We start from the raw sequence: 23,132 nt of genomic DNA, 5'->3' as shown, positions 1-23,132 counted from the left end.
GGATTACTAAATCTAAGATAAGAGCAGTAAAGATAAGACAAGACTAATACATAGTGAAAAATTAATGGGTTCAATGGATCACATGTCTCAAGAAGGCTGAAGTGAAATATTAGGAGTTATAGAGCAAGTGAACTAGAAGAACAAAGTGTGGTGGGTGGTCAGAGAATGATTGAGCTGTTGGTGTTAAGAGGTCAGAGGGACTACAGATTCTGGTGACAAGCTCATCATACAAGGTGTGAGGTTGGGGAAGTGGATTTTGAAGACAGAGAGAAGACCAATGGAAACAGGGATTTCTGGGAAATCAAATGTCTAGGTTGTGGATATTGGAAGAGATTGTTCATGTTAGCACAATGAATGAGAAAAAGAAACACATTCAGACATATTATTGTGCAACTTTAGACCACTAAGGATGAGGAGCATAGCCTCAAAGATTAGAAATGAAAAAAACAATCTACTCAAGGAACATGAATCATAATCATTAGATGCTAGTTGACAATGGAAAAATTTTCCCTAATATCTGATGGAAATGATTTTCAGCTTAGAATTCTGTAGCCTCCTAAACTGGTAATTAGCAATGATGCTGAGTAAATGTATCCTCCCATTATCACAGGTAGGGCTAAGCAGATGCAAATAGCAAATTTACGTTGCCTCAGGTAGGCCTTTGGAAAATGGAAAGGATAATTAACATACTAAACATTTCAATATCCTGAAGGATTTCCACATACTAGAAGGAGTGATTAAATTGAATAAGATCAAGTTTAAAAGTCCTTTGCTTATCCATTTTGATTATTTTGCTTTCATGTATAGCAAAAGAATTGTAATCATGTACGTGAATAAGAATGGGCCCTTGAAAACGGCTTTCTTTTTATATCTGCCAAAAGAGAGCATATGTGATCTTGAACTGTATTAAACAGAATATCTTCAGAACAAAGAAAGTGAGAGTCTTGCTCCACTCATCTGCATAGATCATACACCTTTGTTTATTTTTAATTCAGCAGACATATTAGACATGAAGACTGTTGTGGCTGTTGTGGAGCTCCTGGACTAATGGGAGAGACAAACAGGTAGAGAACTGATCATAGAATGCTTGATGTGCTTGAAGCACAATTTAGCTGCTATTGGAGTCCAAAGAAATGAGGTTCCATAAGAGATTTTATTTGTAAAGGACCTTGAAGAATGAATAGGTGATTATTAGGTGGAGGGCATTCCAGAAAGAGGAAAAGGTATTTTCTGATGCTTGATAAAGCACAGGGATTTTAGAGATCAGTAAGTTTTCTTCTCTGCCTGGAAATTCATAGAGTAGAGACTCTGTAATAGTCCTTTAATGAAGCCAAAAAATTTAGGGACAAGTGTAATCATCAAATCTAAAGTCATCTGACACCACCTCATGCCACTGTGAGCACTTTAATGTGTACAGTGATTCATCAATATAATATTACTGTTAATATTTATCTTGGAATTTCTTAACAATATTATCAAGGGACAATGGGAATATTATATAAATCTAGTTCAGAAAAAGCCTTTTGAAAAGTAAGTTTAGAGGAACCATCCATAGTTTCTACTAATACTGAAGAGGTTGTATATTTAGAGAATATTATACTAATATCTACTGAAATTGTTTATATTATTTCTTCCAACTTTTGGTTTAAAAAGCATTCATCTGCTTTCCCATCTCACATTTTAAAATTTCCAAAGAGCATAAATTATATTGATGCTTTGTTTATGATATGAATACAAACATTATTTATTTTGATGAACTTCAGATGTTCTGACGTGAATATAGAGACTGACGTTATGCATTTTTGTGCCCTGCTTAATTAAATATATTATTTTCTCAATTTGTAGTAGGGTGGAATGGCAATTGACTAGGCTCCAATCATCCAAATTTATTTCATTTGGAAGCTGAAATGGTTATTTCCACAGAGCTGCTATTACAAGATGCAAAGGAAAAGAGATAAAAAAATAAACTGAATGTTCATTTTGGCAGCTATTTTAATTACCAATATTATGAGGGTGTATTTTAGAATACAACTTTCTTCTTTCATGTTATATTATAAATAGAAATTTTCATTTCTCCTTTCCAAGAAATGTATACTCTGGAAAGTCTCCAGGGCAATGTTAACTATCTTGGAGTACTAGTACTGAGAAAATGCTTAATAATCGAAATAATGCCTTAAAAATCTTTGACTCATTGATTTACTGGTTTTTGGTAATCTGAAAAACCCAACTTACAAATACTGTATTTATATTTCTAAATACCAAGTCTGATAGTAAATTTTTTATTATAAAAAATTTATGTGTATTGCATGTATTGATGAAAATAAGAAAATAATTGAGGCCAAAATTTTAAAGGTACATAAAATATTATACCTATTTAAATGTTTATTATGATTTTTACATTTTTGTTATTTGGTGATGTTCATGTACTATACTTATTTATAGTAAAGTACCATCTTAACCCATTTGAGCTGTTACTGAAAAATGCCATAGCCTGGTGGGTGGCTTCTATACAACAGAAATTTATTTCCCATAGTTCTGGAGGCTGGGAAGTCTAAGATCAAGGCACCAGTAGATTTGATTTCTGGTGAGGTCTTGCTTCCTGGCTCTTAAATGGCAGTCTTTTCACTGTGTCCCGATATGGCAGAAGGGATAAGGGAGATTTCTGGGGTCTCTTTTATGAGGGTGCTAATCTCATTCATGATGGCCCCACCCTCATGACATAATCACCTCCCAAAGTTCCCACCTCCAAATATTATCAAATTGGATGTTAGGATTTAACATATAAATTTTAGGGAGATGCAAACATTTGGTCTATAGCAAATATCTGCTGGATATCTAGAATTTTATTCATATGAGTTTTTCATTGAGCCGTAGTTTTTTTATTTGTTCCACTGCATACTTTTTGTATCAGAGTTTTAGTTTTTTCAACCAATATATTTTGAACATCTAATTTTGCTTGATCTAAATTTTATAATACAAAGATTAATTGCATTTGTGTAGGTTTTTTCCATATAGTATTATAGTTGATCTCCATAACAACCTTTTGAGGTATATTTTATTTTCCCCTTGTGTAGATGAAGAAATTGAAGGTTAGATTATTTGTACTGAAGTCATAGATTAAAAAATTTGCTAACATTTTAAGATTTAGTCAAGGGTAAGACCTGAGAAACTAGGGATTTCCTTTCTAATATGATGCCCTTCATTGATATATATGCCACCATCAACTGTTACCTGGATCATGGTTGTAATATCCTAACTGTAAGTCTATTCTTGTCCCTTTCCAACTCCTTTTCTGCTTGGCAGCTCTTGTAATAATAAGAAAGAAAGAAACAATTACACATTATATCATGCTACTCTCTAGCTTAAAATTCTTTGTGTTTATAAAAATATTCAAACTTTATAGCGACCCTTTTAGGTCTCCTTGTATATTCTGGCCTGGCCTAACATCCAGCTTTATCAGTGTGCAGTCTCTTCCTCACTCTGGCCTTCTCTCAGTTCCTGGTACATGTCTGACTTTTTCTGCCCTGAAGTCTTTGAACTTGCCATTCCCTCTACCTATTCTTCCAAGCTTTATGCACAAAATGGTTAGGAGTATGGGGTCTAGAATCAAATTGATAATTGAAATCCCAGCCCTGGCTTACTGTTCATTTGACTGACTTGAAAAAATTATTGTGCCTGTTTTTTCTATCTACAAAATGGGGATAAAATAGTACAATTATAATATGTAAGAATCAAATGAGATAATTCTCAAAAAGCAATTTCCTGGTACATTCCAAGTGTTTAGGTAAATTTTATCTACTAGTATTATTTAGTTGCTATATTATATGAAATAATATAAAGACTATTTTACTTGTTAGTTTTTATCACAGCACCCTTTTTATCTGCATCATAGTTCTTTCATAACTTAAAATTATTTATTTACTTACTTATTTTCTGCCCTCCTCACTAGGGTGAAGACCAGAACCAGTGTGTGTTGTTCCTCATTGTCTCCCCAGCACATATCACTTAGTATCTTTAGAATGAATGAGTAGGTACAGGGTTACCTTCAATCTTCTTGAGACTATCAAAGATAGTCTTGCATTGTGGCTGTTTCATAAAGGGAATTGCATTTCATTTCTCTCATTTGTCCTTTTCCTTTGAACCTACTGTACATGACTTTTCTCTGTTACTTTATCTTTAGGAAGTGGAAGTCTTTGTTTTCCCACAATGGGGGTTTGAGATTGGTCTCTCAGAGAGTTCATAGGCCTCTGTTCAGATAATCCAAATCTTGATAAAAGATAAAGGGAAATGTTTAGATGTGCCCACATTTCATTTTAGCAGATTAGGGATTTTGTTGCCTGTCAGGAGTGGGGAAGGAGCTCAGCTGTAAGCAGCAGAGATAAGACACTTCATCTCTCTGGGGATGAGTTCTGGGCACCACTGCCTTTCTTGGCTTGCCCAGACATCCCCTGCTTTCCTTAACATAAAACCCATGCCCAGTGTAAGCTGTGAATGGGGACTAAATCCAGGACTTCCTAGGAGACATTAGGATAGGTGTTAATTCGATTTGTCTTTCCTCATCATCTGCTCAACCTCAGGACAGCTGAGCTTGGGGGTACTGTTGGTATTTTGCTAAGAATCCTGTGCATGTTTTCCCCGGTTGTAAATTCTAAGAAATTTTCTAATTTTAAATCAAATTTAACTAATTAAACTAGTAAATCTAACTTTTTGGTGGACACATTTGCCTGGAAATAATGGAATATGTCTTGTTAGGAGATTTTCTTGCAGTACTTACATGGGTGATTTAACAGAAACTGGTGTATTATCTTGTTATAGTGCAGCACAAAAACTACTTACTCAGATTCAGATATGCTGGCCTCCGCACTGTTCCTAAAAGAGCATTTCTGCATCAGGGCCTTTGCACTCACAGCTTGCTTGACTGGGAATGCTCTTCCCATAGATATCCCTGTGGCTTGCGCCTTCATTTTATTCAGGTATCTTGAAATGTATATTTTTTTGTATCTTTGGCCAGATGATTTAGTTCTTTCAAAAAATGTGTCATAATAATCCCAGTTGTTATGTGCATCTCTTTTAAGATTTGTAAATTGTGACACATTTGTATTGAAAAATTATAGTTGAATGGGGTAACTTACTCTCTGTAGTTTTATTTCATTTTATGTATAAGAAATTTTATTCTTTATGTATATTTAGGCTATACCCCCAGTTTGTCTACCTGTGTGTGGAAGCCTATTCAAAATCCTTCTAGAACCTAAATGAATTAATATTCTTTTGAAATATCAGCACCGTAACATTTATGTAAAAATTTGCAGCTCTATCTAAAATGATAGCAAATTCTATCCTAAGGAAAACACATTTTATTCAGGCCACTTTTTTCGTATCTCTTTTTTGAAAGTTTTTGGGTTAGTTAGGTTCTTTGTGGGGCTAATGAAGTTTATGATAGAATCCCTGCCCTTTAGTTTATAATATCTTTGGGGAAATAATGGTGACAGTGATGACAATAGGTAACACTTATTGAGCACCTAATATGTTTCAGGCACCATTTTAAGTATATAATTAAAAGGTACATATACATGAGAAGAAATGACCACATTAAGACCGTGTGTCTTCTCACTTTCAGAATCTCAGAATATGGACATAGTAAACGATCTTGTTCAATATGATGAACCTTGGAGGGAGCTCTTCTTTAATGCTCTTGACAGGTATTCCTACAGGATCTCCATGAAGATTTTCAAGAAGGGCAGGACTCTGAGCCCTGAAGGAGGAGCTTACAGAGCCCATAAGGAGCTGAGGCTGAAAGATGAGGGCCATATCCAGCTGTGTGAGGTGTGGCAATGCCTGCAATAGGAGCTGGAGGAGTTGCTGATGGCAGCCTGTCTGAGGAAGCCACAAGATGGTGTGAGAAGCCCACGTGAAGTAGGTGGGGTCAGAAAAGCAGCTGAAGGAGGCGTGGGTCAACATGCTATAGGTGGAGGTAACAAACGTGAAAAAACTGATCACCATATCCACAGCAGCCTCTCCCAGCCGTGAGCTCCACCTGCAGCTGCTGAGCCCCACTAAGGCTAGCCTCTACAAGGTCCCAAAGCACTGGCAGCTCCCTCTGCTCAGCCGTGTGCCCCATGGTGGGACATGCCCTCACTCTGGGCTATGATGACAAAGAGGTAGATGTGATTTTTTTTCATGCTAGACAAGTCCTGTTCCTTCCTGGAAAGGTTGTACCAGGAGAATGTGAGGAGTTCACAATACAGGATCTCTTGGCGCTGGTGCAGGTCACTTTGGAGGATAACACATTCACTGTCTAGTCTGTGGCTTTGCAGGTGCTGCCCACATTTAGGGAAGCCACAGTCATATGTGGCAGTGCCAACATATGTGTCCACACCTGCCACTATCACATTCAGCTCTGTCACTCCAGTAGTAACAACTACATCTCACCATCCTCTCCGGCCTGCGTCACTGCAGTATGCAACTTCACCATCTAAATCTGCTATATCTAGGAAGGCCTATGTGGCAGAACATGAAGCCAGTGTTTTGAGAGATCACAAAGCTACAAAAGGAGATGTAGCTGACTTAGCTCACCTTCTTCCTCAGAAGGCTGAGGGCATTGCCTGGGCCTGGATGGTCTGACTTCTGCAGATGACCCGCCTTTCTTCCCCACTGAGTTCTACAACTCCCAATGAGACTTTTAAGAAAGCACCAAGTAATAAGGGGCTCAGAGCCTAAAGCACTTGCAATGGTATGAGGTAGTTCCCTACCTCCTAAGGCAGCTAACTCTGTGAATATCTATAATTATTCTACAACTCTTATTGTGCCTCTGCCCTTGGTAACTCCCTTGCTATTGCCTAATTCTTCTGCTATGTGATAGGCCTTCACATGCCTGAAAATAGTTATCTATCCCTTGAGGAAAGTCTTGGCACTCTGTGGCAAGGTCAGCCTTAATGGGATATCCCTGAATCGATGATGGCAGAAGCAGTGTTCATTCTTCCCCCATAACTCCATCTTTCCAAGTCTACAGTGAGTTCCTTGAGGGCAGAGGCTCTTGCTTTATTCATGATTTTATCCTTAGCATCTTGTACTGAGTTATAGAAATAAATGAAAACGTGAATAAATACCACTCTGGGTTTACTCTGTTGGATCCCAAGTTTACCTTGGGTAAGACCCTAGATTTAAAGGATTCTAATGCTCCTGTACTTTGTCATCATCATTCTTTCTTCTGCTTCTCCACTCCCACCCCTCCACAATTGTGCTTCTGTGCACAATTTCTTCTTCTTCTAAAGCATTAAATCTTCAGTGGCATTTACAAAGAAAGCTAAAAGCTGTCATATCTAACCTTGGTCCTACTGTCTTTAATGGGGAGAAATGAGGAAAGCATCTACTCAGCATGATGGGCAGATGCCAACATCCAGAATGAGACTGGAGTGAGGGGAGGCCTGGGGAAACTACAAGGGGAATGATATGACAGCAGAGAAGACCATGGTCTTTGCTGTGCACCATGGTAGGCATACCTAGTATATTTTATTTCTTATATAATTGAAGAGAGTATGACTAGAGGAATGAGAGCAGATATATTCTTGAATTCTGGCTGAGGATGACAAATTTAAGTCCTAAAAGCCAATCAAAAGATGTAATATATTTATAAAATTTGTCAAGGTACATGGGGAATATAAATATTTCACATGCACATGTCATGTGCATGACCTAAGGCTAGACCTAAGACTCCTTAAGCAAAATGACTGAGTTAGTCTTTATACTCCCAACATTTCTTTCTTTACGAAATTGCACATAATAGATGTTCAGTAAATGGTGAATTAAATGGAGTAGGTGACTTAGATCTCAAAAAGTGTATAATCTCTTTGAAGAGACTGAAAATAATCATCTGGAAAGCTAAGTAAGAGTACATGGTTGTATGTGGTTAAGTGTGTTGTTAACTGTAGGCATTCTAAGTCTATATATGAATTCAGAGAAATGCAATTTTGTGAGGTGGTTAAGACTGACAGATAATCTTAGGATTAATAGCTACAGTTCCACCCTTCTATACTGTAGGTGGGAATGTGAATTGGTGCAGCCACCATGGAAAACAGTATGAAGGTTCCTTGAAAAATTAAAAATAGAGTTACCATATGATCCAGTAGTCCCACTCCTGGATGTATATTGGGAAAATATGAAAGCTCTAACTTGAAAAGATACATGCACTGCATTGTTCATAATAGCACTATTAACAATAGCCAAGACATGGAAGCAACCTAAGTGTGCATTGACAGATGAATGGATAAAGAAGAGGTGGTATGTATATACAATGGAATATTATTCAGCCATAAAAAGAATGAAGTAATGTCATTTGCAGCAACATGGATGTAACTAGAGATTATCATATTAAGTGAAGTGTCAGACAAGGAAAGACAAACATCATATGATGTCAGTTATATGTGGAATCTAAAAAATAGTACAAATGAACTTATTTACAAAACAAAGAGACTCACAGACATGGAAAATAAACTGGTGGTTAACAAACGGGAAATGCGGAGAGAGAAATTGGAAGTATGGGATTAACAGCTTCACACTACTATATATAAAATAGCTAAGCAACAAAGATTTACTGTACTGCACAGGGAACTATATTCAATATCTTGTAACAAACTATAATGGAAAAGAATAGAAAAAAAGAATACACACACACACACACACACATATATGTATGTGTAACCAAATCACTTTGCTGTACACCTGAAACTAACACAATAATGTAAATCAACTAGACTTTAATAAAAAAAATTGCTAGAGTTTCAATTCCTGCTCTGTTACTAACTGGCTAGGTGACCTTGCAGATTATTTAAACTCTTCTATGTCTAGATTTATTCTTCTGTAAAATGGGGATAACAGTATTTCCCCCATGGGGCTATTGAGATTTAAACAAGAATTTGAAGTGCTTAAGATATTAGACTGGCACATATTAGACTACTATAGATGGTAAAGAAGTAAAGGTTTCTTGAGGTAGGTGAGGTTGAAGCCAGGTCCTGGAGAATAAATAGGGTTTAGACAATTGGGAAAGGATATATCATGAATTCTAGCTCTGACATTTAATTTGCTTTGTGACCTTTGGCAAGTCTCTGAATTTCGCTGTGCCTGGTTTTCCTTTTTGTAAAGAAGAGGTTGTTGCAATCATGGTGCTTGGTGCATGGTTGGTGCTCAACAAATAATAGTTGCTCTTATCATAGATGTAGTTATTGCCACTGCTGTCATCATCATTGTCATCACTGTTGTCATCATCATCCAGGTAGAAGATGGACAAGAATTTGGCTGTCTTGGAGCTGAGGTTTCAGGAAATGGAGGGAAACAAGATTTATATTTAGGGAAGGGTCTTACTGTAAAATCTCTCTTCAAATGAAAGAAGCATTAGAAAAATAAAAACCTTTGATTGTGATTACAGGGATTTAAGCTGGCTGCTGTGTCCAGGATATGGGACTTTTTATGGAATAAATTTTATTTCACATCAATTTTTTGAAACAAACTAATGGTAACAGATTGTGCTTTTGCAATGGCTGTTTTCTTACCTTTTGAGCAAAGCTTTCTTAAGAAGAATCCAAAAGTTAATGTTTTTATTGTACTGAAACCTATTTTAAGATAGGTAGTAAAACGGACCATACGCTGAAGCTTGCCACTCTGACCACATACCTTTGGAATGAAACTTGAAAATGTTAAGTTGTTGATGCAGAAAGTCACAAAAAGGTAGTAGAATTATTTTTATTAAGCCAATAGAAATTATATCTATATTCCAAAAAAGAAATCTTTGTCCTTTTTTGTGTTGGTGTTCCTGTCAGAGTTAGTGATAACTGATACAGTTTCAGCTAATAATTATGTGTTAATAGGCATTTTTCCTTAATTATTTTTTCTCTCTTAGAGCGATATCGCATTCAGAGTGAACAATTTGAAGATCTTTGGCTCATAACAAATGAGCTTATTATTCGCCTTCAAGAATATTTTGAAAAACAGGGAATCAAAGATTTCGCATGTTCTTTTTCTGGATCTATGCCCCTTCAAGAGTATTTTGAGTTGATTGATCATCATTTTGAGGTGTGTATAATCATAATCCACATCATCTTTAGTTTTTCAGTATATGAAAGAGAAAGAGATGCTGTAGAGGTAAGAATTCTAGTATACATGCTATTAGGCTGTGGATTTCAAGTTGTTATTCTTATGTGGATGGTAAGGTTGTGAATCTGTTCCTGCCCTCTTGCCTAGTTTGTGATCAATTGCAGACTTTTACAGAGTGGCTGCCTAGAGCTAAGCATGTGGTCTGTCCTCAGAACAGAGCTGATTTAATTCTCCCACATGGGGATTTAACCTTTGACCCCAATAACCCAGTGTTAAAACTGTTTGAGCTTATCGGCAGCCAGTTGGCTAACTAATTCTAGCAGGCCATAAATGAGGTGTGATTATAAAGTAAAGTGATTTTTCCTTTTCATTTTTAACAAATGCATCAGAACTTCTGCATCTGAATGAGGATTAACCACATAACATATTCTCCAGTATCTGGCACAATGGGTGCTTAGTAAATGCTGAATGATTAAATGTCTAAATCAATGAGATCTGACAGTGATTTTGTTGCCTGAATATGTTTGTATTTATTCTTTGGAAATACCTTCAGAGCATATGTTAGAGCCTCTTGAGTATCTTGAGGGTGTCAAATCTTCATTCTTTGAATATTGATTTGATATTTGGAAATAGTCGAGTCATGTTTTATTAAAAAATTGAACAAAAGACAGTCATTGTTTCAAAAGTCTCATGTGTTAAAATTCACCAAGCTTTACTTACTTATTTGCCTATAAGTAGACCCTGTAGGCAATGATGAAAGGGAATTTCAAAACAATTTTGAGCATTATTTAAGGAAGTATTACTTCCCTAGAGTTACTACTTTTTAAGGAATCAATAGGTTTTTGCATTTCAGTTTGTAAACTATGGTGTGTCTCTCTGCATGTATGTGTGTGTGTGTCGGGGAGAGAGAGAGAGAGAAAAAAATATTAAACACTGAAGATTTCTTAAAAAACTAAAAATCAACTTGCCATATGATCCAGCATTCCCACTCCTCGGCATACATCTGAAGGAAACTCTAATTCAAAAAGATGCATGCACCCCAGTGTTCATAGCAGCAATATTTACAATAGCAAAAATATGGAAGCAACCTAAATGATCATCAACATAGAAAGCAACCTTATAGTTACCAATGGCGAAAGAGGGTAAAAACAAACTTACAGTTACCAGTGGAGAAAAGGGGTATAGGGGGAGGGATAAACTGGGAGGTCAGGATTTGCAGATACTAACTACTGTATATAAAATAGATAATAAGTTCCTACTGTATAGGAGAGAAAACTATATTCAGTACCTTGCAATGGCCTGTATATATATAGAGAGAAAGAATTTGAAAATGAAGAGTCATTTCTGAGTCTCATCCTCCCGCCATTTAGTCTCCTCTTTGAAAGCAAATTTTCGTGTCCAGTTTTTTGTGTATCTTTCTAGAACTGTTCTATGAGATCACAACTATGTTACTATGCAGATTAAAAAAAATACATGAATGGTATTCTGTATTTTTTTGCTTTGTTTCATTCAGTCCATCTTTGGCTAGCATGGCATATTAGTACCCATTGTTCCTGCAAAGTAGTCCTCTTTATTTATTCAGTCTGTTCCTCTATTGATGAGTATTCTGATTATTAATATTATCTTACTATAATAGCAGCAGAACAAATTTTATAATAAATAGCCTCCCATGTACATTGCTTTTTGCAAGCATACCCCTAGGATAAATTCCTGAAAGTGGGATTGCTAGGTCAAAGGCTGTATGTTTGAGAGCTATGTGTATTAACTTTTCTGTGAATTTAGTCACTTTTCTATTGGATTGTTGCTCCTTTTCTTATTCATTTGTATTGGGTTGTAGTCCTTTACTCATTGATTTGTAGATGATTTCTAGGTATTATGGACATGACTTTTTGTCTCTGTGGTTATTGCTATTATTTTTTGCAATCTCCTGTTTGTCTTAGAACTTTACTTAACAATGTTTTTCTTCTTTTCTTTTTTCCTTAACCACATAGAATTAAATTAATTTTAGTTAGTAATTTATCAGGGGTGTGTGTGTGTCTGTGTTTTTGTTTTTGACTTATAAGGCTCTTTCTCATGCTAAGATTATTTAAGAAATCAAATTTTCTAGTACTTCTACTGTGTCTGAACTTTTGGTTCCTCTACAGTTGATTTTGCTGTGAAGACTTGGGGAGAAATCCTTATTTTTTTTTCTTGTGTACTTAATCATTTATCACAAAACATTTTTAAAATAATCTGTTTTTTTCCCCCATGATAATTGGTCAGTTTACTAAATTTCTATTTGACCTATTTCACTGTATCATCTATGTATTCATGTATCAAATATCACAGTGTTTTAATTCTCTGAATTCTACATAATGTAAATTTCTTCATTACTCTTTTTAAACTTTTATTGGCATTGCCTGTATTCTTACTTTAAACATTTTTTTTTGGTGCACATTTAACCTGAATTAAGGAAATTCTTCATTTAGTTCCGGATAAATGGTGAAAAATTAGAAGAACTTTTATCTGAAAGAGCTGTACAATTTCGAGCCATTCAACGGCGGCTGCTAACAAGGTTCAAAGATAAAACACCTGCCCCCCTGCAACACCTGGACACCTTGCTAGACGGAACTTACAAGCAGGTAAGTATAATATCAGTGGTAGTTTCTACTACTGGATATAGTTTTTTCCCTCACCGTTGAGTCATGTACTAGATATTTTTCCTGTATGTTACAGTGCAGCAAATAGCAGATAAGTTTTAGAGCAGAACTTAAAGTCAAGTTCTGCCACTTTCTAACAATGTGACCTTGAGTAAATTAGGTCTACCAGTTTCTATATTTTACCTCCCAGGTTTGTTGTGGGGATATTCCATCATTTATGTGAGGCAGCCAGCATAATGCCAGGCACATAGTGTATGTTTGATAAACAGTAGCTGTTGTGATTAGTGTTATTATTGGACAATTCTTGGTACATCCCATGATTATCATCATAATTCTCAAGTTATTGTACCGAGCAACTAACTTAAGCTTATAATTTTATGTCAGTTGATGTTTTGAGATGGAATTCTTAAATAGTCCTTTGTTCTAGTTCAAAAAGACTTTTTTCTTCCTCTTCTTGATTCTTGCTTCTACCAGTGATTTATCATTTACTTGACTAGGGTGATCAGACTCTCAATTGTAAGGTATTATGTTTTTAAAAACTATTCAAAATGATCATCTCAGGCTTGAAATGATAATTTTTAAAATTTAAATTTTATTCCACTATAAAGAAGTCATTCCATTCCATTCCACTATAAAGAAGTCAGCATGGAATAACTACATTAGGTCTTATATTTATGTATAGCATCACTGATCTGTTTCAGAATCAATGTTTGTGCTTTGAATATTCTGTTGATTTTTTAGCTGAATATTTTTGTTGAGATAATTGTGTATTCACATGTAGTTGTAACAAAAAATACAGGTAGATCTCATGTATACGTTACCCACCTTCCTCAGTGGTAGCATTTTGTAAATCTACAGTATACTATCACAACCAGGATACTGACATTAATAAAATCTATAGATTTTTATTCAGATTTTCAGTTTTCCTTGTACTTATTTGTGGATGTATAAGTTGTATACAGTTTTGTGTCACATGTATGTTTGTGTATCCACCACCACATTTAAGATACTGAGCAGCTCCATCAAAAGACCACCTCATGTTGCTTTTTATTAACATAATTCCCCTCCACACCACTGCCCTCCTTTATCACATTCTGTTGTTTTTGAAAGAACAAATCAGATTTTTTTCATATTTAGCTTCTCTAGAGGAAAGAAAAATTATTTACTATTAAACATCAATAAATGTGTTGATATATATTTGCTTCTTGAAATTTTCATGGTTATTTGAAAATTAGTAGCAATTTGAGGGACAGTCTATAGTGACAGTGGGGTATTGGAAAGAACATTGTGCTTGGAGTTCAGAGACCCTTGTTCTGTCACTTATTAGTTGTGTGGCTTTTGGCAATTCCCTTACCATCCCAGAACTGTAGTTTCTTTCTATAAAATGGGGTAAATACTCACTATGTTGTTACAAAGATTCTATTCCATAATGGATGTGGAAATACTTGGTAAATTGTTCTACAAATATAGACTGCCAGTTTCTTTTGTGCTGGAGCAATATGTGACTCTGAGATCAGTAGGCACTAATGCTCTTTCTGTTCCACACTTTTTTTCTCTCTTTAGTACACTTTTTGTTTCGGTTTGTTTTTCATTTTCTTTCTTTTTTCCCCCTCTTTCTTCTTATCTCTTTGATGACCTGTCTATCTCATTCTTAGGCCTCCTGCCATGCCTGCTCTTGGGGCTGAAGATACACTGAATCTTGTTTTAATGATGCTGTATCTTTTTGTGGACACAATGGCAGAAGGGTCTTTAAAGGGATTTGATGAGGATACTTGATATAATGCTTTCTGTATTTTCTTTATAGCAAGATTTTCTTTGTCCCTTAAACATTTAAAGTTCTGGGGTTTACATCTTTCTGCTTAGCCCCAGGGTTGGGTTTTTCTATGATTTGTAAAACTTTAGACAAGGTGATCAAAACCATAGATTTTCACTTGAATCAGTATTTTAAGTCTCCAATCTTTTTAGATTAAAAAAAGACAAAGACAAGCTTTTGAAAGAAAAATATAAATACTGTAAGGAAATTGACTTAGTTTTAATGTAATTTACTACTCAATTTTATTATATATGTTAAGATTATATACAGTGCTAAATTCTCCAACTTGATTCTTTATCATCTCAGAAATTTAGTCACTTTTGTATGTTTTTGTGGGTTTTTTTTTGCATTCAGAAATAAAATGTTGTTGATAATTGATTTATATGAAAATAGAAGCAGAAGTAGGTATCCTCCTAACACTAGTGTATAAACTCTCGGAAGGCAATGACCTTTTTTTTCCACCACGATATTCTCAGAACAATACATTTCTTGTCGTATTATAGGCGCTTAATAAACATTTGTTCTAGGAATGAATGCTTTCTTACCATTAAGACAATTTCTTGAAACTGGATGTCTTTGATAAGGGCAACTCTACAAGAACAGAGCAGCAGAAAATTCTTTCAGTTCAGGCTCATGAATCATTAGGATGATTTATTCTAAGATCCTCAAAAGCCACTAAAAAGTTGAGACTCTCTTTTCTCTTCCTAAATAATATTGTTGGAGGACTTAGGTAACTGTCATAGCTAGGAAGGGTTTATATCTGCAAATTCTTGACTACAGAAATCTTTTCAGTTCTTTTCTTATACGTATGTGTATATCAAAGTTAAATATGAAATAGTCATCTGTTGAAATATCTCTAGGCAGATAGAATATTGTTGAGGTTAATTTTCATCATATCCTAAGTATAAAGAAATATTTGGGATTTTGCAATATTAAAATATCTGACCAGAAGCATGAAAAGTTTGATTGTTTTCATTCTGTTTACATAATTATTGACTTATTCCTCTTGGAAGCAAAATTTCTTTCATAAAAATGTATCCTTTGAGCATTGAGATTGAGATTTAGAAATGTAGACTTGGACAAAGTTTAGGGTTCTTATGGGTGCCAGATCCAGGAATACTATAAATTCCAAAAATGTCCTTAGGACAAACTGAAAGTGAAGCCCAAGTCCCTTCATATACACATGATTAAGCATTGCTGAGTTGGCTGTAATGTGAAATAGTTTGGTATATTCACTCATGTAGTAGAGTTAGTGATGGTATAGCCAGCCATAGATTCTGAGGTCAAAGTTTGGCTTACTAGCTCTTCACTCAGTAATGGTAGCTATTATATATATATACACCAAAAAGTCAGCTTTAATTTTTTAATTTTTATACATATATATATATACATCAAAAAGTCAGCTTACCAGATACAGAAGCAGTATGGGATCTGTGCCCCTGGTGTTTAGCAGAAACTTTGGATACCACTAGCTTACATAGTGAAGCTAGTAAAGTAGGCCTCTACTCTTTGAATGACGTGATATGTAAGTGCCTTTGAATCTGGTCCAGTGACTTAGAGAAAGTCACTGCTTTCTGAGGCTGTGGTAAGACTCCAACATTTTTTCCTTTAAATGCATACTAATAAATGCTGGGTTTGAAGTGGCATATCTGATGTGTCCTAGTATAATGAATAAGAGCTCTGTCTAGAGTCAGCTTACTCATACATATTCCAGTTTTGGCTCTGTGACCTTGAGCAAATTACTTAAACAAAGAGAAAACAAAACCCTCCCTAAGCCTCAGTTTTCCCATCTGTAGAATGGTGCCTCCTTCAACGAGTTGTTGTGAGGACTGAACTGTGTAAACACATAAATTGCCTAGAATAGTACTTGGAACACAGTAAGCTCTCAAAAAATGTTAACTACAATTCTGGTGACTTATTCTTCATCTTATTTGACTAATAAGTTATGCCATTTCAAAAGTGGTGCTATTCATTGATTAGACAAAAGAGATTATAATAATACATCATCTTTTTGAAACTCTGCTATTTGTCAACATCACAAATCTAGAACTCACCTAAGAATCACGAAGATAATGGATTCTCAGGGACATCCCCAGACTCCTCTAGTGTGTCTGTTTTGGGTGTTGTTTGGTTCCAGAGAGGATACCAGAATTAAAGGGGGATCAGCATCATGAGGTCAAGTGGCCATCTTCCCCAAATCCCTGAGTGTTTCACCTGGATTTAGTCCTAGAAGGAAAATTGTTCAACCAAAAAATATTTCACACATACATACACACACACGTACACATACATAATGCTTTGCAAAAATGTACCAAATTATAGTTCCACTGGCAGTATATGAAAATGTCTATTTTCTAGGTAATAATTGTTTTGATCTTTACAATTTTTAACTGAAAAGATAATTTGTTATTTTAATCTTTCTTTCTTTGCTTACCAGTGAGGTTGAACATTTAAGAAATGTTAATCAGCCACTTGTCTTTCTTCTTCTGTTATTTACATATGTATGCCTTTTGTTCAATAGTGTATCAGGTAGTTCAGCTTTTTCTTGTTATTTTGTGTATATTAGGAGTGGTAATCTTTTAGCATACTTTTGTCATGCATGAAAAATACTTTGTGTGTGTAACGAATGTAACTCTCTTTATATTTAAAAGAAGTTTTTACAATTTGTCATTTGCCTTTATTATTATTCATAATGCTTTTTAGACATGTAAAATTTATAAAGTATTTACATAGTAAAATCTATTCATCTTTTCCCTTTAGGTTTCTTTGTCTAGGAAAGCCTTCCCATGCCAAGAGTACATAAATGTCAACCTACAATTTATTCTAACATTTTTATGCTATCATTCTTTATATATACTTTTAAAATCCATCTGGAATGTATTATGCAATTTAGTGGGGATCTAATCTCCTCACCAAAAATGGTGAGCTAGTTGTCTCAGCTGCTGCTTATTACATAATCCATTTTTCTCTTACTGGGCTGAAATGCTACCTGTATCATTTAACAGTTTTACTGTATGACAGACTAGCCCAAACCTTAGCAGTTTAAAACAACAACAATTCAATATTGTTCATGAGTCTCTGAGTTAGCTGTGCAGTTCTGTTGACCTGGACCATGGTTGGCCGTTCTTATCTGAGCTCATTTACATTCCTCTGGTCAACTATTTGCTCAGCAGGGAACTGTATGGCCTAGGATATACTTATACTCATGTATTTGGCATTTAGCTCACAGTTAGATGGGATTATTGTGCTACACGTCTCCCTAGGCCCAGCAGACTGGCCTGGGCTTGTTCACATGGTGGCTACGGGTCCCAATGCACAAGTACTCTTCACGCCTCTGCCTGTGCCATGTCTCTAATTCCCCACTGGTTTTGACCAACCCAGATCAAAGAGTTGGAAATATCTACTCTGCTTCTTTATTGAAGGATTAGAGAATTGTGGGCATTTTTATAATCTACCATATTTCTTTAAATATATGCTAAGTTAGAAAAGTGTTTTAAAAAATAATTTTCAACCTTTCCTAATCCTGGAACTTAGGTTTTCTATACTTCTAACTTTCAAACCTAAAGTTTTGTTGTCATTAAAATTATTTTGTCATTATTAATTCATAATTAATTATAGCTCCTGGATTCCAAAGATAATTTCTCTTAATTAGGTTTGTCAAGAGTTGTTTAAAGCAAACAGAGCATCTGTGCTGTCTTCAGGCTAGTGAGACTGCCTGAATACTTGCCTATGTGCTTAGTTAAGGTCAGTTGTTTCGGGGATGAAATCTGTTATCCAGTCTCCTTGTAGGTCCTCACCTGAGTGCTGTCCAGGGTAGGCTTCATAAGCATGTGCTCTGTGCAGTCACAGAGCCCTGTGTTTGGTTGAATGCTCTGTGGTAGCCTTGTGGAAATGCCTAATATTTTTTGAACAAGAGACCCTGTATTTTCATTTTGCCCCGGGCCCCTCAAATAATATAGGTTGTCCTGGCCCTGTTGGGATACTAACTATTTTCTAATGAGGAGAACAAGACAATTGGGAGTTCATATACAGAACAGAGTTCAAAGACATAATGGTTTTACTACCATTACCCCAAAACCACCTGTAAGTTTCCCCAAAGATGAAGAGAAAGGGAAGCTGTGGGCATCAGTATGCTTCTCTGAATAGCTCGAAGGCTTCTTTCTGGGAAAGACATCTTGTTTAACTGACAGCAAAGTGACAAGGGTTATCTCATTTAAGAATATCATCCAGGAATTAGTTGTCTCTAAGCATGTTTTGTATGGCAGCCTCTTTTCAGCTTTGTATCCGGTAGGTCACTGGCTTCAAGATGCACAATGAATAGTTATGAGTTTTGGAGCATGAGGGAGTCAGCCAATCACCTTTCTCCTGTTTTTAATGACAAGTTATTATATCCCGTATCTTTGATTGAATGGGAACCCCGAAACCACATCCCTACATTATCACTTTACTTTTAGTAGCATACTTTTCCTACGTAGTATCTACCTACCATCACATAATGATAGGGGGCCATCTACCATGTATCCCTTACTGAGGTCAGCCTATCGCCGAAGCAAGGAGGAGGGACTAGTAATATCACTCTGGGAAAAGCATCTTGTGATTCTTAATGGGAAGGATCTGGTTTCCAGTGAATGAGGATTTTTCAGTTGCCCACCACAATTTTGACAATTTTTTCTAGAATTTTGGGAAAAAGTCTTCCTTTCTGAAAGAATTTCACCTTTACTTCTAGCTCTGGAGGCATAATGCTGAAAGTAACTATGTCAAGAATTTTTTTTCAGCAGTTAGAAACCTAAATTTCCTCATTTAAATAATTGGAATGATGCTTTGTCAACCACCTGAACATATGTTTGGAGGACCTAGAAAGAAAATATGAGAAGAGAAGGGAAATTCATGATTATTGAGCATCTGTTGAGTCTGAGGTACATTTCATTTATTATTTCACAATCATATTGTCAGGGTGGGAATCTTGTTTCCATTTTATGGATGAAAAACTTGAAATTTTGAGCAGCATTAAGCAACTTGCTCAGTGTTACACAGGTATTAAGCCATCTGTTCTAAAGTCCATGCTTTAGTATGTCATGTGGCATTTTTACTTTAATTATTTCCAGGTGGAATATAGACATTGTAGGTTTTCTTTAGCACAACTATAGTCAGGTTGAAGGAAAAGGGGAATCATGCAAAATATTTGTACATATTTGTGGTGTGTATATGTATATATTCATGATCATTCAATATTCATTGTGTATACACTGATGAGAAAGTAACAAAATCTTCTGGACAGTTCCCCAGAGTTGTGTATTATGTCTAAAACTTGAGTATCAGAGGAAGAGGCGACTTTGCTAATTTAACTGATACTGAAGTTCAGGTTCTTTGCCATCAAATGCTAATGCTTATTGCATTTGGCAGAAAAGCTTTGGAAAATAAGTTCTCCTTTTTGTTATAAAATTTTCGCATACATTTGTTTGTCAAAGCAGGACTGATTGGTTGAGTTGAAGTAAGGGAAATTTAGACTTACCCTATAATTTGGCTTGTGTTTTGATGCTTTTATGTGTACTGAGAATTTTTTTCTCTACTTGAACACTAGCGCTCTGTTGTAACAGAGGAAAAATGTTTACTAATCTAAAGTTTAATTGTGTTGGATGACATATGTGTGATGTAATGACCGATAGTCATTAATATTCTAGAAAGGCACTTGGCTGATTTTTCTCTTTTGTAAAACAGAGGCTGTATTAGGCATAATTTTAAACAGAGATCTTGTGGTTTGGAGCTTACTGTTTGTTACTTTTTCTGTACTTAAAACTTCCTTCCACTCTGTTTATTTGTGTGGTATTGATATAAAAATCATTTTAAGTCACGCAGAAGTCTAAGAGAGTTTTGGTCCATGGCTTTTTAAATTAGCATGATTTTGACTGGTAACACAAAGGAATATGTAATGAAACCATTTGGAGACCTACTTTCCTCTTTGCATTGGCAAATAAAAGCAATATGCTGATAGACTGAGAAGGAAGTATCAGGGATTTGGTGATGTTGCTGCATTTGTTTTCTTTATAGCCACTTGAAAACTAAGAAGTTCTTTCTCTTCCCAAGGAGATAGAATAAACAGATGATAAAGGGGGCACAGAAATCTGTAACCATATGTTTGGGGATGAATAGGAATGGTAAGTTAGAAAAAAAGGATGGGATGGCAGCAAAAAAATGGAGTTTGTATGTTTTTAGCTCATAATTCTATTCTTGGATATTTATCTCAGGAAATAGTTCACAAAGGAAAAAGAATACATTTATCAAGTTGTTCATTTACAATATTAATCATCTTTGCAAGAGATTATAAACAGCTTTCCATAGTTGGAAAATGATTAGGTTTATTGTAGTACTATCATTTGATATGATTATCATTTCTTATCAGTATTTTACTCATTATTTAAAAAACTGGAATAATACAAAACATTTTGAATAATTGAAAAAAGCCGATTAGTATATAGTAAGTTACAAATAATGAAATAGATGTATCTATAATAGATGAGTGTGCAAAGATTTGGAAGGCATACAAAAAATTCAGAATGATATATGTTTGTTTTAGATGATTTTATATTCTGAAATAATTTTTAAAAATATTATGATCATAATTTGCTAAGCATGAAAATTTTTTCACGCTATGTGAATGTACTCAACACTACTCAATTGTACACGTAAAAACAGTTAAGATGGTAAATTTTATTTTCTGTGTATTTTAACCACAATTAAACAAATTAATAACTTTGAAAAATGAGATGTAGTCATGAATTCCTGATCTTCATTGGTTTTCTGAGGGAAGTATTTTCTGTCTCCTGTATGTACCCTATAAACTGATTTCTCTAGTCTCCAAATGTTTAGAATTTTGAATTATCATTCCATATATGAATTGGTTTATCCCTGTTCACTCAAGAGAGCGATTGGAGGGAAAGGGTATAGCTCAAGTGGTAGAGTGCTGCTTAGCATGCATGAGGCCCTTGGTTCAATCCCCATTACTTCCTCTAAAAAATAAGTAAGTGCACCTAATTACCCATGCCCCCAAAAGAGAGCAATTAAATAACTGGATGTTATGCTTGAATGAATACATGAATAAGCATGAGTGTTGTTTTGTTCTATCTGACCCTAAACTCACTAGTTCCTCAGCCAAACTAGACAAGCATACAAAGCTCTTTCGAAATGATGTAAATGTTTCTTCATTCAGGTCAGAGTGCAATCTGGAATGTAATCTCCAAAGTGTGTTTGTTATAAGTACTTCATTGATGTATTCAATATATACGTTTGGTTATACAGAAATATATATAGCCCAACAGAAACATACTTCAAGCCACAAACATAAATATATGTAATTTTAAATTTTCTAGTAGCCACATTAAAAAAGTAAAATGAAACAAGTGAACTTAATTTTGATTTAACCCTATATAGCTAAAATATTATTATTTTAACATGTAATCAAATGAAAATTATTAATGAAATATTTTATATTTTTTTCTATAGTAAGTCTTCAGAACATGGTTTAGTTTACACTTGCAGAACATTTCAAGTACTGAATAGCCACATGTGGCTAGTTGCTACTTTAGTGAACATTACAATTCTACCTACAGATAATTGTTAACTCATAATTTTATATTATTTCTTGTAATGTCTCTTTTCTTGATTTTTTCTCTCCTTTAGTCCCTTTAAATTCTTGTTCATGATAAGACTATCATAGACCCAATAATTTTCACTCACCAGATATGAATAGCTGACAGCGGTAAGCACATAGATTGTTGGGGGATTACTGGGAACCTATGCTTACATAAGCCATCCCTTCAGGTATTGTTAAAAAAAAATCAAATTTTGTGTTAACACACGTGGGCCCCAGTTCTAGCTCTGTCTGTCTCTTTGACTTTGGGTGTGCCACCTGACTTCCCTAAGCCTCGGTTTCTTCACTTTCATCTTTGGACATCCTTAGGACCTTTTTGAGCAGCATCCAGTGTGGTGCTTATCTTCTAGTAAAATTCTCAACAAATATGTATTGTGTCTGTATAATGGTTAGGGCAAGGGAGTTAGAATCTTAAGTTTCCATCAGTACAGAATTTCAGAAACAAATGGGGCCTTTGGGGTCATCTAGTGCCAGCCCCCAGACCGGGGTATAATTGTTTGCTGAACATTATTTGTTTGGTGGACCCTAATAATAGGATCTAAGTTACAGGGCTTTGTGAGACTGAATTAGTCTTCAAACAAGATATGTAAGTGCAAAGTATTATTATAACATTGGAGTTATGCTTTCCTGGATTTAGATATGTAACACTAATTGACATTAATGGGGGTTGTACGTAAATCAAGAGAGGAACAGACCTATTAGTGTATTAAAAACATTCTACTTCTAATACACATCTGGTGTGCTTTACTTCCCTGGGGCATATGTGTTTTTTATAAATTGAATGCATACTTCTTTATCTGCATGTTGTTCAATCATTTTTGGAGTTTTCTGCTTGCTAGTGTTAGTTTGAACATCTCCCTAGATTGTATATTCAAAGTTAGAATTCTATTTTGGTAAATTTATCAGATTCAGAAATGTGATATCTGTCTGATATAAAGCATTGTAA

General features: G+C 35.2%; 1 protein-coding gene across 19 annotated transcripts in view; it reads left to right on the top strand.

The window, feature by feature from the left end:
* BBS9 (Bardet-Biedl syndrome 9) overlaps positions 1-23,132 on the top strand; it is a 622,708-nt gene that overhangs the window by 188,084 nt on the left and 411,492 nt on the right. For all 19 annotated transcript variants that reach the window (XR_004321417.1, XR_004321414.1, XR_004321412.1 and 16 more), the window contains 2 exons: positions 9,893-10,065; positions 12,555-12,707. Coding sequence is in view for 11 of the 19 variants with exons in the window: in XM_032483738.1 (XP_032339629.1) it covers positions 9,893-10,065; positions 12,555-12,707 (326 nt within the window). In the remaining 8 variants the exon portion in view is untranslated. The remainder of the gene's footprint in view (positions 1-9,892; positions 10,066-12,554; positions 12,708-23,132) is intronic.

This window comes from Camelus ferus, chromosome 7 (genome assembly GCF_009834535.1).
Source record: "Camelus ferus isolate YT-003-E chromosome 7, BCGSAC_Cfer_1.0, whole genome shotgun sequence".
NCBI classification, from domain to species: Eukaryota; Metazoa; Chordata; class Mammalia; order Artiodactyla; family Camelidae; genus Camelus; species Camelus ferus.
Note: the sequence above shows the minus strand (reverse complement) of the source record. Positions and strands in the feature narration are given on the sequence as shown.